General features: G+C 33.8%; 1 protein-coding gene across 6 annotated transcripts in view; it reads left to right on the top strand.

Annotated features, from left to right (window-relative positions):
* Positions 1 to 20,021, top strand: part of HELLS (helicase, lymphoid-specific) — a 53,158-nt gene that overhangs the window by 5,066 nt on the left and 28,071 nt on the right. For 3 of the 6 annotated variants that reach the window (XM_006880360.1, XM_006880362.1, XM_006880365.1), the window contains 8 exons: positions 1,564 to 1,686; positions 8,335 to 8,391; positions 10,525 to 10,561; positions 10,654 to 10,718; positions 12,713 to 12,754; positions 15,207 to 15,431; positions 15,789 to 15,971; positions 16,495 to 16,638. In XM_006880360.1, the coding sequence (XP_006880422.1) occupies positions 1,564 to 1,686; positions 8,335 to 8,391; positions 10,525 to 10,561; positions 10,654 to 10,718; positions 12,713 to 12,754; positions 15,207 to 15,431; positions 15,789 to 15,971; positions 16,495 to 16,638 (876 nt within the window). The remainder of the gene's footprint in view (positions 1 to 1,563; positions 1,687 to 8,334; positions 8,392 to 10,524; positions 10,562 to 10,653; positions 10,719 to 12,712; positions 12,755 to 15,206; positions 15,432 to 15,788; positions 15,972 to 16,494; positions 16,639 to 20,021) is intronic. The other 3 variants (XM_006880361.1, XM_006880363.1, XM_006880364.1) reach the window with 2 other exon arrangements.

Below are 20,021 nucleotides of genomic sequence, written 5' to 3' on the forward strand. Positions count from 1 at the left end.
GTTCTCAAACACTTTCTTTCCTCTCTATCACACACACACACACACACACACACACTCTCTCTCTCTCTCTTTTTGTTTTCTCCTGCTCATTCACTCTGGAGTACAGTTGCTGTTTGGTATGGCTTGCTTGTGTTTTTATTTATTAAGGGAGACCTTGTAGCACAGTGGCTGAGTGTACACTAACTAACAGAAAAGTTTGATGTGAACTTCCCAACTGCTTCATGGAATAAAGATCTGGTAATCTGCTTCTGTAAAGATTTACAGCTTTGGAAACCATATGGGTCTGCCCTGTTCAGTCCTACAGTGTTAGGTGAGTAGGAATTGATTCGTGGCACTGGGAACCTTTATAAGTGAACTGACACTCTAATGCTTCTTGGAATCTTGGAATCGAAGTAATTATTACTTATATTGGACTGAAAATTACTGGCTGTATTAGACCTGCATTTGTGTTTGTGTGTATATATAGATACCTTCTCTTACATTCTAAAGACATAGGAATAACTGCAACAAAAATTATACAGTGCACAAATAAGAAAATACTGTTCATTTGTGAAAACTTTGGTGACCCACTTTATCCTATTCTGCTTATTTGTTGCTTTGAGTTGTTTAATCTTGTACCTTCTGGTAGTGGTATTTTAAACAATTTAAGTATTTTTGTCATGGTGAATTGAGAGAAGCTTCCTTCCCAACCACTTGAACAAATACTGTAAGTTCTCAGAAATAAAGTTGATGTTTAAAAGTGTTATTTAAAGCCGAAATTTTTAATTGGAAGTTGTATAGAAATGAAATAAAAAAACTCTGACGGTAAAGGAATAAATACGGGCAAAGCTTTATGGAACGCTTCACGAATTTGCGTGTCATCCTTGCGCAGGGGCCATGCTAATCTTCTCTGTATCGTTCCAATTTTAGTATATGTGCTGCCGAAGCGAGCACGGGCAAAGCTTTAGAGGAATGTACTACTGAGGGCAAGGGAGAAGACACTTAGGAAATCTCTAGTAGAGCTAAAATGTTGAGATATTTTGAGTTTTTAGAATCTAAAAACTGGTTAGTGGCATTATTATAATTTTAAACTATAATGTATTTGCCATTTTAAACTACAATGTATTTGCAAATAGAACTAGTATAAATGTTTGAGAGTTTTTGGAGTCTTTTGTGTTCTGTCTGCTGAAGCTTATGGTTGCTTAAAAACTTAAAGCCAGCTTTACTTATACTTTTTTAAAATGAGTTCATAACCATTGATAACAGTGAGCATATGTCTAGTATCTGAAATGTCAATATTAGTTGAAAAAAAGATACTTTTCAAAATTATATTAAAAATATGGAGCTATGGTAGCAGTAAGCTATGCTGCAATACTGAAGGTACACAGTTCAAGGCCCCCAACTGCTCTGTGGAAGAAGGATGGTCAATCTCCCGTGCATTTAATTGCCTCAGAAAATCCCCTGGAAAGTCAACTATGGATTGGTTCTGAATCTATAGTACACAGCAACCAGAACATATAATATATTTTACAGAAAGAAAATTTGTATACAAAAGTGATGCCAGAAAATTTTTTATTTTGACAGGCTCGCATGTCTTGGGATAGAGAGTCCATGGACATTCGGTACCGGAGACTTCAACATTTGCTTGAGAAAAGCAATATTTATTCCAAATTTTTATTGACTAAAATGGAACAGCAACAATTAGAGGTATGTAGATGAGATTGAAAGGAATCTGGTGACATAGTAAGTCTATAGAGAGTCATGCTATTCACCTAAAGGTGGGTTCAAAGTTGTGTGGGAAAAAGATGGGCAATTGTGTCTCAGAAATTTACTGGAAGGTCAGTTAAGAGTCTCTCATGACTTTAAGAGAATTGATAGTGTAAAGTATCTTTTTAAAAGCAACTTTATTGAGATATCAATTACATACAAGAATGCATACAAATTTTAGGCATACATTTTGAGTTTTGTTTTATATACTCATGTAACTTTCATTACAATCAAGACAATAGAGATTAATATTTACTTTTCTGGGCTATTATGTAAATAGAATCACATGTCCTTCGTGTTTTCTTTGGCTCAGCATGTTTTTGAGATTCATCCATATTGTGTCTTTTTATTTTGTTGTATAAAATTCATTCTATTCATTCACCTGTTGATTGATTTTTATGCCAGCCATGATTAATATTTTTTTCAGGTAACTAGAAAGGGTTTTGGTTGCTTATTTTTTGTTTTTGTTTTAACCAGATATAAGAAATTGCCATTTTAAATCATAAAATTTTATGTTTTGTTAAGTATATACATCCTGGTGAAGCCACTATAATCAAGATAATGAATGTAACCCTCACCCTCAGAATATTCCTCTTCATTGTTTTAATTCTGTCCCTCCATTGCCCAGATAGACATTGATTTGCTTTCTGTCACTATAGATTTGTTAGCGTCTTTTAGAATTTTAAATAAATGCAATAGTGTGTGTATAGTTATCTTATTCTTTTCTTCCTTTACCCTGATTTTTGTATTTATCAGTTTTGTTAAGTACACTATTAGTTTGTTCCTTCTTAGAATATTCCACTGTAGTCGATACAACGTAATTTGTACATTCACCTGTAGATTGCCATTTATATTGTTTACAGTTTTCTGGCTGTTAAAAAGTATTTATGTAGGGAGGTCTGGTGGCTTCGTGGGAGGAAGCTGCCACGCAGGTGCATGGTTCAAATCCACCAGATGCTCTGCTGGAGAAGGAGCAGATCCTCCTGTACCAGTCAGATCAGATTTGACAATACACACAAAAAGAATGAATTTTTTTCTATGTAAGGTTTTGTGTGGATTTTAGGCTTTATTTCTCTTTCCTAAATACTTAAGATTGGAATAATTAGGTTGTAGAGTAGGAATGTGTTTTAACATTTTGTGAAATGTTATGTGTCATCAAGTTATCATTTTAAGAAAGAAATGGAACACATAAATGTTGACATACCTAGGTATTAGTGAAATGAGATGTATAAGTGTGGCATGGAACATTTTGAATCAGACAATCATATGATCTACAATGCCAGGGTGAAAAGGTTAGGAAAAAATGGAGTTACTCTTGTGGTTAAAAAAGCCATTTCTAAATCATCATGAAATAAATACAATGTTGTGAGTAACAAGATAATAGCCAAACACAAAACAAGGAAGTTCAGTGAAAACCACTATCATTCAAATACATTCACCAACAACTAAAGCTATAAAGGAAAAATAGAAGATTTGTACCATCTTTTGCAGTCAGAAATTGATTGAACATGCAATGAAGATGCATTTAATAATGAGTGGAAAAGTTTGTGAATTGAGCAGTTATCTAAATGATTATGCCATTTTCCATTTTCATCTACAATGTTTGAGCATTTGTTCTATTGTCTTGAATATTTCATTTGGTTGATCTTTTTCATTTTAGTTACTTATTTGTGGTTTTATTTTCAAATAACTAATGATGCTGAACAACTTTTGAGTATGGTTTTGGTGAATGTATACACAGTAAGGGAGGTTTTAGCTTGATGAATTCCACAAAAAGTGACATTATTTATATTTTTCACAGTGTCAGAATTCTCTTTAATTGTGTTCTGATTGTTCTATTCTAGCCCTCTAGTTTCCCTGCCCTTTCTTTTTTTTGTTTTAGAAATGTTGACCTTTTTGTCTCATACAGATGGTTTTGTAGTAGAGCCAGTATTTTTATGTCTGATACCCTTTTTTTACCACTCTATAAAAAGTTTGCTAAAAAGTGATCTCAGTGTATAGTTTTCATTCATGGTTTAAAGAATATTTCAGGACAGTAATCTCTGGTCTCAACTGGTCTAGTAAGTTTGGTCTATTTTACGAATTTTACTCCCCACCTCCAACCCAGTCTCTAGGACATGTTGCTGTGACTATTATCACATAAAGCAGACCACCACCTAGTTTGTCTGGTTTCTGAATGAATGAGGCTATAGCTCAAATAGTCTTATCAGACCTATACATTTCTTTCTTTTGTGAGATTCTGGTTCTCTTCCTACTGTTTTGCTCTTTAGACTACTACTTGCAAGTTTTAAGACCTTAGGTTCATTAGGAACTGGAACATGAACTTTGCAAAATACATCATGATAATCAGCTTAATTGTGCCATTAACTGAACATCATCAAAATATAGTTAGAACAGTACATCAACAGACTACTGCATGGCACAGTGAACATCATTACTGATGTCAGATGAAAAATGTTTACTTGTGCTTTTATTGGCTATTCAAAGACCTTTGAATGTGTGGATCATAACAAATTATGACTAAAAAATAATTATGATTAACACCAAGAAGAATGAGATTCCTCCAACACTTAACCGCATGTAAAACGTATGCATAGTCTTAAGTCATATGAACTGAACAAAGAATTAGTGCATATCTTAAAATTAGGGAAAATTTGGGTTAGAATTGTATCATTTCTTCATACCTATTCAACCTGTATGCTGAACAAATCATTTGGGAAGTTGAAGAAAAACAGTGGTATCAAGATTGGCAGAAGACTCCTCAACAACCAGTGTGGCTGATGACACAAAAAGAATCCTTACCACTAAACTGATTGGCACCATCATAATAGATTAAGAGGAGAAAAGATTGAAGACGTTAACCATTTTATTTTATTTGGATCTACAATCAACGCCCATGGTAACAACAGTCAAGAGGTCCAAAGATGTATTTGTTGATTTGAGAAAACCTACTGTTAAGGTGCTAAAGAGCAACAATTTCAGTTTAAAGACTAAGGTGTGCTTAATCCAAGCCATAATCTTTTCACCTATTTCCGGTGGATCTGAAAGTTAGACAGATGGATGCTAGGAGAATTGATGCCTTTGAATTGTAGTGTTGGAGAAAGGTACTGAATATCCCACGAACTGCCAGCTAACAAGTCTTGGAGAAGGTGTGACCAGGGTGCTCCTTAGAAATAAGGATGGTAGAACTTCATCTCAGATATACTGGGCTTATTGTCAGGAGAGGCCAGTCCGAAGAAGAAGATGTCAGGCTGAGAAAGGTCAAAGAGGAAGACCCTCCCTTAAGATGGATGGGCACAGTGACTGTAACAATGGATTTGAACATAACAGAGATGGTGAGGGTGGCACAGGATAAGGCAGTGTTCAGATCTGTTGTTCATAGGTCACCATGAGTGAGTCGACTTGATGACACCAACAATCAACTAAATTGTCTCCTGAGACGGATTCTAAACTTTCAATATAGAAAGTCAGTGTTAGTCAAAGGTGTTTAGTTTTATCCGAGGACTATGTGCAGTTGTGTTTTCATTGAATAAATGTGATTTCACATACATGTTTACATTTAGTAGGCAAAACCATGAAAGAAACAGGAAGCATCAAAAGCAGAGAGAAGAAATACACAGAAACACTGTACTAAAACACTGAACCATTTTAGGAAGTAGCATATGATAATGAAGCAATGATACTAAAGGAAGAAGATGTTCAGGCTATATATACTAAAGGCAGTAAAAAAATATGATCCCAGGAATTGAGGGGTTTTAAACAGAGGCATCCCTGGGTGGGATCACTCATGTCTTCAAAGAAATTTGCAAGATAGCTACCTGGAAGACATTCATATTTGTTACTATTCCATTAAAAAGTTGAACACTTCTCACATTCCAACAGAATTAACAAACCGTATCAATGACATGTCATGCAAATAAAATCTAGCCACTTTTCTGTCTTTCTCAACTCCCATCCTTTTCCTAAAAGCATGCTAGGTGTGGTCCTTTAGGCCTTCGTGGCTAGCTGTTACCTGTGTTTTCTTCCTCTAGCTGTCTTTATGACTTAATCCTATTATCACCTTTAAGCCTTGACTTAAATATTCTTTTCTCATTGAAGTCTACCTAGAAATTATATTTGGGGAGAACATTCTTCTAAGTGGTACAACTCTGGTCTGCCAGTTTGCTGTACTGAGGTAACTTGGGGTTGCTGTGATGCTGAACGCTGTGCCACTGGTGTGTCAAATGCCATAATGGTTACTCATGTTGGACAGTGGTGGAACTCCCAGATTAAGACAGGCTTGGAAGCAAGATTGGCATCCACATCCTAAACAAGGTGCCTTTGGAAACTATGAACATTAGAGAACGACAGTTATAGAACATGGTTCGCATCTTTTATTCATAGGGTCGCTACATAACTCGACAACACTTAACAACAATAAAGAGAGCATGCCTCTTAATATTACTCCTGATCCCTTTGCCTTGTTCTCTTCTAGTGCAGTTATGGTCTAATATGGTTGGGTTTTGTTTTTGTTTTTTTACATAGTATATTGTTTTGTATAGCTGGGTTTAGAAGAGGTTGTGGCACTAGAGACATTATTTCTAATGTCAGATGGATCTTGGCAGAAAGCAAAGAGTACTAGAGGAATGTCTGTGTTTCATTGACTATGCAAAGGCATTTGACTGTGTGGATAACAACAGTTTGTGGCTAACATTGAGGAAAATGGGAATCCCAGAACACCTTGATTGTGCTTATCCGAAACCTATACTCAGACCAGGAAACAGTCCTCAGAACAGAGCAGTGAAACACTGCATGGTTCAAAATCAGGAAATGAGTGTCAGGGATGCATGCTGTCTCCATACCTTTTCAATCTATATGCAGAACAGATCATTTGGGAAGCAGGGATGTGGCATCAAAACTGGAGGAAGACTCCCCAACAACCTGTGATATGCAAATGACACTACCTTGCTTGCTGAAACTGAAGACCTGAAGCGCTTGCTGCAGATGCAGAAGGTCAAAGACTGTAGTCTTCAATATAGAATGAAGCTTAACATCAAGAAGACAAAGTTTCTCACCACTGGGCCAATTGGAAGCACCATGATAGATGGAGAAGAGATTGAAGTTGTTAACAATTTCAGGTGCTCGGCTCCACAATCAACACTCTTAACACCAATAGTCAGGAAATCAAAAGACAAATTGCTTTGGAAAAAATAGGTAGTCAGGGACCCTTCCAGAGTGCTGAAAATCATCAATGTCAATCTAGAGACTAAGCTGTGTCTAATCTGGGCCATGGTCTTCGCAATTAATTGTTATGCTTCAGAGAGGTGGACAGTGACTAAGGAAAACAGAAGAAGAATCATTGCCTTCAAATTTTGCTGGAGAAAAACCTTGAACATACCATGGAAAACAAATGGGTCTGTCTTGGATAGGGTGAAACCAAGTTTCTCCCTGGAGGCTAGGATTTTGAAGCTCTGTCTCACATACTTGGGGCACATGGCCAGAAGGGACCAGTCCTTGGAGAAGGACATCATGCTTAAAAGGGTGGGCTGTCAGCGCAAGATAGGAAGACCCTGGATGAGATGGATTGATACAGTAACTGGGGCAGTGGGGGTTGGTGTGTCGGAATTAGTGAGGCTGGCTCAGGACAGGGCAGGGTTAGGGGTTGCTATGGGTTGCAGGCAACTTGTTGGCATATAACAACAACAACATAATGATTTTAAAACTTGGTGCAAATTAAGAAAATACCGTTAACCACTATGTCCCCATCACCCAGATTTGTCAGTTACCTCTTGGAATTCTTATTATACTTGGTTCTTCATTTATCTCTTTCTTTATCCATTGCTGTTACAGAAAAGCTTCAAGCTACTGAAATACTGTCATTTATTATATGGCAGGTGTATGGATATAATTTGGCTTTGTTCTAAGAGCTCCACTTACCACTCTGTGTTAGATGTTTCTACTTTTTCTACTTGAGCTGATGTTAAGTGACCACTTTTAAAAGAATGGAGGATCATTTTATCTTCTTTTTTGTGACTCTTTTCCTTATCTTGGTGATTTCCTTGCACTTGTGCACTGACCAGTACTTGACTGAAGGCTATAGATAGCTCTTCAGTTGTCACTGTGGAGCAATTCCCTCTCTGCTAGCTTCTCCCTAAGTTTTAAACTTTGTATTCTTGGTTGTTGAATTTAGTTTGGTTTCTTCCAACATTAATTCCTAAAAATCGCTTTTGGGAAGGGAGCTGGATAATGAGAAGACTTGCTTCATTTGCTTTCCTTTTCTTATTGTTTAATGCCTTTTACTGCTTCTTGTATGAAAACCATTGTTAATTTTATTTGGGCTGGGTTTTGTTGTTGAAGGCAAGAGGTTAAATCTTGTATCCATAAAAACTTGTACATTGGGGAGAGGGGTGCAACAATGAATGAATGGAATTCCAAAATCTCTGTAGATGTTCATTGAAATGAAAAATAAAGAAATTTTTAAAAAAACTTGTACATAAACATCTTTTAAAAAATTCATTTAGTTTCATTGTGAATATAATTTACTTGAGAACTAGATACATGCTTTATACTTTTAAGTTTATCACTTTACACTATTAAATTATTTTACAGGAACAGAAAAAGAAGGAGAAATTGGAGAAGAAAAAGGAATCTTTAAAAGTTACAAAGGTAATATAGCAAGATAGAATTTTGTTTTATATGGTCACCTAGAATATTGAAGTAATTCTTTTATGTTCTCTGACTTTTTGACTACCTATTTTTATCTTTCTTTATGTAATAATATATCTTTGTATTAAAAGCTGCATAGAAATATGCATAAAATCTGTTTATCAGCATTGTAGATATGGAAGGATATATTGATCCTACAGTTCCTTTTCTGTGAACTATAACTAGTCAATTCTTTTGGAGACTTTAATGATTACTGTATCTGGTTTATAACAACTTCACATGTAATTAGCTGTTAACAACTAAAATAGAAACTTGTATTTTGCCCTAGCTGCAACAGTGGGGTCAAATAGGAATTCTTGGTATGTTAAATTTACTAATAATGTGCCAGATAACTACTAGGAACAGCCTGAACTTTAGATAGAATCTTTTTAATGATTTTAAGATGGGTCGACTTAATGCCTTAATGAGAATTGTCTGGATAACAGTTGTGCTATTGAAAAGAGAAATAGCAAAAGTAATATTTATTAGACTCTTAATTATGCAAAGTAAAATGTATAAAAGTTAGAACATGTATAATGTAGAAACATCTCAGAGAAAGAAAATTAAAATGAGCTGTTAAGACCCAGAAAAATAAGGCAGCCCTGTCAATTTCTGTCCAACTGACATATTTCACCATTATTAAGTCTCATTGAATAGTGCTACTAGATAGAACTATCATTATCTTACACATAAAGAGGTTTTTTACAAAGACTTATGATTTTCTGGAAATTATCTTTGAAATAGTAAATTCTGGTGATTTCTTAGTTACAGAGCTCACACACAGCTTAAACTAAAACTGTCCTCCTGAGAAATTTCAGAATGCCAAGAGACAGGGTATTTAGAATGTACCTTTATTTCATTAAAATAATCAAAGTCCACTCTCAGCATGCTTTGATTATGTAGACCATAGGAGTTGCTTTACTAACTCAGTAACTAGTATACTACAATTTTTACTAAATTCACTTATTTGATTTAGTGGTGTTAAAGTATCTGGTAATAGGTTTTGTTACAAAAGAAAGAATAAATACTCTTTATTTAAAATTTGTATTATTGACTGCTGAATATAGTAACTTTTCTTTAAGCCTGTTCGAATTTTGTAAATAGTATTTTAAAAAGTTTTGAAGAACAGCCCATATTTCTAAGATAATTTTGCTAGTTTAGCCATATACTCTTGATCCTGTTAATTTAATGCATTCTTCATTGTATGTTACCTAAGCTTTTATGCTAGTATTTATTTCCTGTTTTAAAGGTATCATCTATTAAAATCTATTTATGCTGCCTCAACAGTCCTTTAGAAAACTTCCTTTTTAATCCTGTAGTCTAGGGAGCATTAGTGATAAGGAGTTGGGACTTTCAACCCAAAGTCAGGTGGTTCAAATCCTCCAGCTTTTCTTGAAGAGAAAGTTGAACAGACTCCTTTGCAGTTTATGCCTGTTGAGGCTTAGCTATAAGTTGGTTGTTTCCAAACTCAACAATGAATTTGAGTTGGGGTTTTTGGTTTAGTTTGTTTGGGGTTTGGGCTGGGTTGTTTGTTTTGGGGCATTGGTTGGTTTGTTTTTTTCTTTTTTCAATTTTAACTCAATTTTTATTTACCATATTTATTTCTTGGCCATTTTAATTTTATAAACGTAATGTCTACTTATTTTTTACAATATTCGTCCAGTTTTTATTTTGTGACTTTTTTAGTTTGACCTTTTAAAGTATTTTATTTCCTTTAACATTCTCTAATATTTTTCACAGTAATTCTTTTTTACTTTTTTAACTTACAAACTTTACTGAAAAGAAATAAGCTTTTCACACTACACATCCCCTAGTCCTCATCATAAATGTATAAGTATAAAAGACATACAGTTATTTAATAATGAAATTACCTTTGGTGTGTTTGACATTTAGTTTTCTAAGTGGTAAAAATTTTGTGTAAAGACTTTGACTGTAATAAAGAATTACAGAGAAAAGCAAAAATACATTCCGTAAATACATTTTTCATAAATAATGGAAAAATTTTGGATATTATTCAAATGTGATAGAGCATTTACTTCTCAATGCCTTATAATACGGAAAAACATAAAGGCCTTCTAAATTCTTATTTTGTAGGGTAAAAATTCAGTTGACGCAGGTGACGAGAATTCAGGTAAATTTCCATGTTCAAGTTTTGGCAAATTTGTGATTATATTTCCATTTTAATTGCATTGCTAGCAAAAATAAAATTACGTATCTTTATAGTTATGAAAAAGAAAAGAGGAAGAGAAGATGAGTCATACAATATTTCAGAAGTCATGTCAAAAGAGGTAAGAATAATGGAGGAAGACACATGAGATTTGGTCTTGAACAAAGACCATTTTATTTTTCCCTTTTTTAATAGTAAATATATGACAGATAGAAAATAAAACATACACCATTTCAATAGTCTTCATATGTACATTTCAGCATATTGTTTAGTCATCACCATCCTAACTTTTTCTCTGAATTCTTAATAGAGGTGCAGTGTCCTCTACCTATTACCAATTTTAAACAATAGTAAAGTTATAATAATTGTTGTTGACTTTTCTGTCTGTTACAAATACTTCCATTATTTTCTGTTTTCTTGCTCATTTTTTAGTGTTGCATCATACTTCATTGTGTAGAATACCTGTTTTTAATCCATTTGTCATGGATATAATTAATTTTGAGGGTATTTTAAAATCAACCACAAATGTATAATGTTAACAGCTATGGAGAATAGAACTTGAAGTAGATTCAGGAATTTCTAAATAAATATATTGCACAAAACTCAGTTATAAGCTCTGGTTGGAGACCTATACGTATGTCCACTACCTAATGTTTTGATATATGTGTCTGAGACTTATATCTCAGATATGTATTTGATGTGTGTTTTAATTCCCTTCCCTTTTTCATGTAGAAAATGTCCAACATTAGGCAGGGGTAGAAATAGGTATAGAAAAGTGAGTATATGAAATGACTTGTCCAGCTTTAGCAGTTTTCGTACTTTTGTTATTTCCTATACTCAGATTACTTTCAGGAATATTCTAGTGTCATTACTTTATATTACATATATTTTTTCATATATGTCAGTACTAAACACCTTTTAAAACTAACCACGATTCGCTTAACAAACATGGGAACAAATTCTTTCCCAATCTTGTCATATTTTCAAGTACACTAATACATACATGCATCCATAAATGCATACGTTTACAATTGGCGTGTTCACAGGATCCAGAGAAAAAAATTCTATTTGGCTAATGTCATTTGGATTCTTTTTAATCTATACATTGTTACCTTTTTGGTTGTAATTACAAGCATCCATAGACAACATGTAAACTAAGTCTTACTGTTTACCATTTAAACTTTATTTGAAAAAAAAAAAAAACCACCTCAGGCTGCCAGTTGGGTTTGGCCACTTGATTGTCCTTTATTAAACCCTTGTATTAGTAGAACAAAGAGCCTTGGTGGCATGATGGTTAAGTGCTTGGCTACTAACCAGAAAATCATCTGCATTGCAATCCTGAAGGCACACGGTTTGAGGCCACCAGCTACTTTGCAGGAGGAGGATGGGTAGTCTCCTCCCAAGCGGCTAGCTGCTCCTGAAAACCCACCACAGGGTCAGCAATGGATCATTTCCGACACAACCCTCTGAGAAAAGGGAGCTCTGGTAGGCTAGTGGTAATAATCTGTGCTGCAATCCCAAGGACAAATGATCTGAATCCACCAGCTGCTTTGTAGAAGGAGAATGGGCAGTCTCTTCCTTTGTAGTTAACTGTTTGTAAAAACCCACTGGAGGATCAACTGTGGGTCAGTTTTGCACAAAAATAATGACCCCTCCACAGGAGAAAGATGTAATCATCTACTCCATAAAGGCTTACAGCCTTGGACACTAAGGGCTGTTCCACTTTGGCCTAGACTGTTGCTGTTATTAAGAGTTGATGCTGACAATTGATTAGTATTTCTAATACTAATTAGAATTAGATTGTTGTCATTTGTGAACTTAGACTTTAATCAGATTAACTTTTTTAAAAAAATAAAGTCCTAGAGTTTGTGAAAACACCTCAGTATTTAAGAGTTCCAAACAAATTATGAATTTTATAAAATCCAGTAAGGTAATTTTTGTAAATATGTCTACAGACTTGCTTTTGCGGAAGCTCCCTTTTGGAGGCCTCTGGATAATAATCATCTTGACCATTATCTCTTATGGCATAAAGTCAGAACAGAATAAATATTGAGTAAAAAAAATAAGTGAAAACCACTTGCATAAATTATTATTTTGATTTTGTTTTCTTAATAGGAAATTTTGTCTGTGGCTAAAAAATCTAGAAAAGATAATGAGGTAAGAGATTATAAGTAGTATTGAATAGTATATTAATGTAAACATACTCGTGTAGATCTTTCTATGTGTAGGAATGATTGGAATGCCCATAACAACGTGGTTTTATGCACTGAGACGTCTGAGAGGAAGATACAAGAAATGCCTTAGATAATTTTTCTGCCTTTCTAATAAACTTGTTTTTCTGAGTTTTTTAATTTGAGTAAAAGTTTTTAAATCCTGTTATTCAGTCATAGACATGTTTTGGAACATTAATAAAAATTGATATAATTACTACAGTGTCTAATGAAAACCTTATTGTATATTACCTTTCCAATCACCTACCTTATCCACATACTATTTCTCTTCTCAAGCCTGTTAACCCTACAAGATTTTGTGTTTTCCTTTCCTTTTTTATATTGGTGGTCTTATAATTACCGTTTTGTAGCTGGCTTCTGTCACTTAACATAATTTGTACTCACTTCATATTTATGGTATTTCACGAGTTCTTGAAATGCATCATACTCCATTTTTTAGCAGTGCATCTCACTCTTGTGATTATACCATTTTTTTAACCTTTTTTTTTAAGGGATTGTTTCCAACTCTTTACTTTTTTAAATAATGCTGCAACAAACATGGGTGTGATTATGTCAGTCTTTGTTGCAATTCTTCATGTATAATATCCCTGGATAATATCCGTGGATAATTGCGGCATTGCTAGATTGAGTGATATTTCTGTTCCCAGTTGTCTAAGGAAAAACCAAACTGCTTTCCACAGTAATTGAGCCATTTTTATTTTATTTATTTATTTTATTATTTTTGTGTGAGTGTACCGTCAAATCAGATCTGACTGGTACAGGAGGATATTGTCCCTCCTTCCTTGACGGAGCATCTGGTGGATTCGAACCGTGCCCCTCTGGGATTGTAGTTGCAGCCCTTTGCCACTAGGCCACCAGAGCTCCCCAGTAATTGAACCATTTTACATTTTATCATTTTATACCAACAATGTGTGAGAGTTGAGTATTTTATTTTCCATTTTATCTAGAGAGATTCCTTCCTCCAAATATTAGTCATATTTCCAAAACTAGAAAGAGACAAAAGTAATTGTAATACAAGGGAGCTCTGGTGACCTAGTAGCAAGAAGCTGCACTGCAATCCCAGAGGTGCACAGTTTGAATCCACCAGATGCTCTGCTGGAGGAGGGGCAATCTCCTGTACCAGTCAGATTTGTTTTGACAGTACACACACAAAAAATAATAAAATGAAAAAAAAGTAATTGTAATACAAAAATGTTCACTAGTTGTTTTATATTTCAAAGATTAATTGGTCTTAGCATCGATAGCATGATTATAAAATGGGAGATACTCTGTTTGGATGTCATACTTTTTTAAATGGCTATCAAACTATTTTTAAAAAGTTTTTGTCATAAAATTTTGTTTATAGTTTTATTCCTAAATGTGTCTATATTTCATTTGTTCCATTTGAGTCCTTCATTGTTAAATTTGTAGCCTTATGTTATCTAAAAACAGAAGATTTTAGAAGATTAAGCAAGCTTATTTCCAATATATTTTAATTTTTCTATAATAAAAAGTATACAATACTTAAGAAACATAATGAAATTTACTGTTACCTGTCAAATTAAAATTTATTATCATCCCAAAGTGAAACTCAGAATCTTTCCACTAATAACTTTTTTCCTTCTCCAACCCCTAGTAGCTGCTAATGAGCTTTTGTGTTTATGCAGCTGTCTAGTATAATCGAGATTGTTTATTATCCTTAGTGATCACTTTTGTAATAAGTTTTATTGCCTTTACTACTTTAATCCATTTTTTAAAATTATTTTATATCTTCTTTAAAATACTCTGCCTATCTCACAGTTACTAAGATACTGTTTACTTTTGAAATCTGTTTTTCAAAATCTTATGAATCATATACCTAAATAGGTTTCCTGTTTAGGCATTTGAGTCATAACATTTTTTAAAAAATCTAGAAATGATAGAACTCAAATTTTGTATTTTTCCTCTTAAATATCTAGTTGTCCCAGCAACATTTTCATTGTACCTGTTTCCTTGTAGTGAAGTTAATCTTAGATAAAAGTGAACCTCCACCATGGACATTATCTATTGAGATTTCAATGTGTGCCAAGAAAAGTGCCAATTTAATAAGTATGGAGGTAGAACACTTCAGGAGTTAAATAGTAAGAAGGAAAGATTAATTGTAAAGGTCTTTTTACAATTGTATGCCTCTTGTTCTTAACCTATAAATGTTATTCACAGAACCCAAAATATTTAATAGCTTTTCATTTGTAGAGTAATAGAAAGCTCTATAGAGTTTTTCCATCGTTATCATCTCATATTTCCATATAATGACTGTAAGACTGGGTAAAGTAATTCGAAATTACCTTTTCTCATAGATTGATCTAAGAATGGGGGAACTGCATTATGTACCAGACTTTAATTATGCTTTCTTTTTATAGGATGAAAGCTCTTCTACTAATCTCTGCTTAGAAGATCTTCAGAACAACAAAGATTCAAATAGTATAATTAAAGACAGATTGTCTCAAACTGTTAGACAGAATACTAAATTATTTTATGACCCAGTTCGTAAATGTAATGGACAGCCAGTTCCCTTTCAACAGCCGAAGCACTTTACAGGAGGAGTGATGCGGTGGTACCAAGTAGAAGGCATGGAATGGCTTAGGGTAACAAATTGTATAATACAATGTACTAGTTCATTTTTACTATCATCTGTTAATCTGATATGCCACAATTTAGTCATTTCTTCCATATTTCACTATTTTATATAAAACACTTATTTGTAAATACTATTTCTTAGTAAATTTTTAGATTGAAAAATTTTGTTGTTAAAGGTTTCTGACATTGTTACGTCTTTGAGAAAAGACCACAAATATTAAAAGTTATGCTGGAATCCGGTATATATGAATATACCGTTATATCATAAATGCTTCTATTTGATAGGATTTCCTTAAATAAACCATTGCTAGTGCAATAAGTTCTTAAATTAAACTTTTAAGTATTGTGTATTCTGTTTTGTACAGATGCTTTGGGAAAATGGCATTAATGGTATTTTAGCTGATGAAATGGGACTTGGAAAGACAGTTCAGTGTATTGCTACAATTGCCTTGATGATTCAGAGAGGAGTACCTGGGCCTTTTCTTGTTGTTGGTCCTTTGTCTACCCTTCCTAATTGGATGGCTGAATTCAAAAGATTTACACCAGAGGTAACACATTTGCATATGTTAGAATGTATCATCAATTCACATTTTATTGGAATTATCGATCTACTTGTATACTTAATAATGAATTTTTATTAAATATTACATATTATATGACCTGTCTTTCACTCTGAGCAATACATTATACTTATAGAATAATAGTAGCCCCATTTGGTAACCTCAGTCATGTTGCTAAAACTTAAGTGATTTTCAGTATGTGTATTTTAATTCATATGAGATAGACTTAAGCAGAACTTTAATAACATGTTTATATATGAACACCCTTGTGAGAAAGAAAATTTCAAAAGTAACCTTCCCATATGCCTCTCCATAATTGTGATTTAATTTTTTTTGTCTTCTCTCTTGTCCAACAGTATGTTGATTCATTTTGTTACATAATATTTAAAGTAAGATAAATTACTATGTATTCTATAACTTGCTTGAGCAGAAAATTAATGTATGTAATTTCCCTCAATAGTTTAATATTTATGTTAAAAAATTTATTATTTATCAATATCACATCTTCTAGATTCCTACTATGTTGTATCATGGAAACCAACAGGAACGTCAAAAATTGGTAAAAAATATTTTCAAACGGAATGGGACACTTCAGATTCACCCTGTGGTGATTACATCATTTGAAATAGCTATGAGAGACCGAAATGCAATACAGGTACAAATGTTTATCATAATTTTCTTTGCTATCAAGAAGTCATATTTTTCTAAATACATTATACTTTCTCACAGTCCAGTAGCACTTAGGTAATTTTTTCCCCTAATTATTCTTTTTATTTATTCATTCATTCCCCACCCCCAGTTATTCTTAAAATGACTAGAAATTTATTGAAGGAAATGTTGACTGAAGGGTACAGTCAGAGCAATAGTATTTTTAGTTGTTCTGTGCATGTGAAAATTAATGCATAAGGAAGAGAAGAATTGATACATTTGAATTATGGTGGTAAAGAATATTGAGTATACCATAGACTTCCAAAAGAATTAAATCTGTCTTTGAAGAAATGAAACCATTGTGCTCATTAGAAGCATGGATGATGAGACTTTGTCTCACATACTTACTTAGGTATGTTATTCAGGAGGCATCAGTTCCTGGGACAGTGCAGCCTGCTTGGAAAAGTAGAGGATTAATGCAATAGGAAGATTCTTAATGGGGTAAATTGATGCAATGATTACAACACTGGAAAAAGATTGTGAGGAATGGGCAGGGTTTTGTTTTGTTGTATGTAGCGTAGCTATGAGTTAGGGCCAACTTGACAACATCTAACAGCAACATGGTCCTTTATGCCATGACCATAATGCAGTTTTGTAGTAGAAATAACCAGGCATAGATCTAATCTCTGCACATAGAACGTATGTGTCCATGACGTGTGCTTTTTAAATATAGGGGAATTTATTATTTTTAATCGAGTAAGGATAAAATTGAGGCTCAATATCAAGAAGAAAAAGATTCTCACCACTGGGCCAATTGGCAGCATCAGGATGGGTGGTGAAGAGATTGAGATTGTTCACAGCTTTAGTCTGCTTGGCTCCACAGTCAACACTCTTGGCACAGCAGCCAGGAAATTAAAAGACATATTACGATGGGAAAGTCTGCTGCTAGGGGCCTCTCTGAAAGTATTGAAGAGAATTGGTGTCACTCTGGAGACTAAGGTGAGCCTGATACAGGCCATAGTCTTTGCCATCAATTGTGCGTCAGAGAGCTGGACAATGACTAGAGAGGATAGATGGAAAATTGATTCCTTTGAGCTGTGGTATTAGAGTATTGACTATTCCATGGAGCCCTAAGAAACAGGTTCATCCTGGAGAGGGTTAAATCAGTCTGCTCCTTGGAGGCAAGGATTCTGAAGTTTTGCCTGACATACTTTGGACATGTTGCAAGGAGGGACCAGTCCTTGGAGAAGGACGTACGTTATGCTTGAGAGGGTGGAGGCACACAGGAGAGGAAGACCCTCTATGAGGTGGATTGATTCAGTGACAGGTAATTGGGGTAGGTGTGTCAGAGACCAATTGGCATAGGAATAGAGCAGGGTTTAGGGTTTTTGTACATAGGGTCACTATGAGTTGCATGCGACTCAAGAGCACATAAAAACAAGGATAAAATACTTGAGGATAAGAATCTATGCAGTACTATACCTTTATACATACTTTTCTTGTTGCTGTTAATACCTAAAATATAATAGAACATTGTTTTATAGCTTCTATTAACTTCCCTATTGATGTTTTGAGTATGTTCTTTACTGCTTCACTTTTTGAGCAGCTTTTCCTTTACTTTGACCCTATGATATTTCTTGCAGAATCAAGATGTCTGGTTTTTCTGCTTAAATGAAAGAAGAGTAAACAATGAGTTCAATATTAAATAAAAACACAAATAGAATAAATGTGGCTTTTATACTCATCTTCAGTATTTATCAAATTTTACTTGTAGAAAGTTGGAATTTGATTGGCAAAAAGCATACCACAAGAGATTAACAAAATTTTTTATTATGTGTAACATTGAAATTAGTAAAATAATTTTTTTCACAGCATATATACATTGCTTGTAGTTAAAAGTGGTAGCCTTAAAATTGAAATACACTTGTAATTCTATCTTGCAAAAATAACTTTTATTAGTATGTGGGTATAATTTGCACCTAGAATCATACTACTACATTTTTTTTTAAGAATTTATTTATTGATTTATTTTAATTCTTTTTTTATGGTTGTACCGCCAAATCTGATCTGACTGGTACAGGAAGAGATTGCCCCGCCTTTTTCCAGCAGAGCATCTGGTAGATTCGAACTGTGTATCTCTGGGATTGCAGTGCAGCTTCTTGCCACCAGGCCACCAGAGCTCCCTTAACATACTCTTCTTTATGACTTTAGTTTTATACTTAACAATATAATATGAACAATTTTAGGCTTTTTGCCCTCTATATGCATTCCACGTGGAAACAAAAACTTGTCAATTCCATTAGCTACTGACTGCTTGTCTACTCTTTTCATTGAATTTCTGTTATTTTGAGGGGTTGTTTTTTGTTGTTTTTTTAAAAATTTAGAGAATGGTATATTTGGGAGTTAAATCCCTTGTTTTCATAGGACTTAAATATCTTAGCCCATTTAATTTGTTTTTTTGAGTTACCATTTTATTGACTTTAAATTTTTTTATATTTTCTTTCACTTATAAAGAATGTTGTGACTTTTTTCAGACACTTCTAGGTAAATGTAAGATTTCCTGATTTTTTTAGGTAAATGAGAGATTTTGCAAGTTTTGGTTTACTATCTTGTCAGAAAAAAATCTCTCTTCCAAATAGTTAACTGTGGAAGTTGCACGTTTTTTCAAAAGAAACAAAACCCCATTCTGAGTAGCAAGCAATAGCTAAAGTAAAATGCAGAAGAGGACTGTTTTATACCTTCTCTGAATCTGTCAGTCTCATGACTGAGGGATAGGGATGCATGACTAATTGCTAATTTGGTATTTTTATTTCCAGAAATTTTATATGCATATTTTCTTTTAACACAATAAACTATAATTTTTCTTGATAAAAGTAAGTAGAGAAAGGCCAATATCCAAAGCAGAAGTTAAAATAATTTTCGTAATAAATTTAAAACTAAATTACAGCTTTTTAAGAGAATATGAATTCTAAAATCTATTTTAGAAGTAGAAAACTAAGTAAACCAGAAGTTAAAAAATTGAGAACATCATTAAATTGAAAAGAATATCAGTCTTAAATAAAGTAATCAGGAATAAAAATTCTGAACATAAATATAATTGTTCATATCATGACTTTGATGGGATCGCTAGATTGTATAAAATATTTCTATTCCCAACTTTTTAAGGGTGAGCCATACCATTTTCCATGGTGTACCATTTTTATTCCTACCAATTGTGTATGTGGATTCCAGTCTCTCTGCGCCCTGTCTAGCATTTGTTTTCAGGTGTTTGTTTGTTATTTTTATAATTTTTCTTTATTGGGAAAAACATATTGGGGGTACAAGGAGGTGAGGGTTGGGGGCAGAAGGGTGAGGATGGGCCAGGATGCAGTTGCAGAGCTGCACAGTTTG

The sequence above is a fragment of the Elephantulus edwardii genome, unplaced genomic scaffold (assembly GCF_000299155.1).
Source record: "Elephantulus edwardii isolate Elephantulus edwardi_28Jun2011 unplaced genomic scaffold, EleEdw1.0 scaffold00007, whole genome shotgun sequence".
In the NCBI taxonomy this organism is placed as follows: domain Eukaryota; kingdom Metazoa; phylum Chordata; class Mammalia; order Macroscelidea; family Macroscelididae; genus Elephantulus; species Elephantulus edwardii.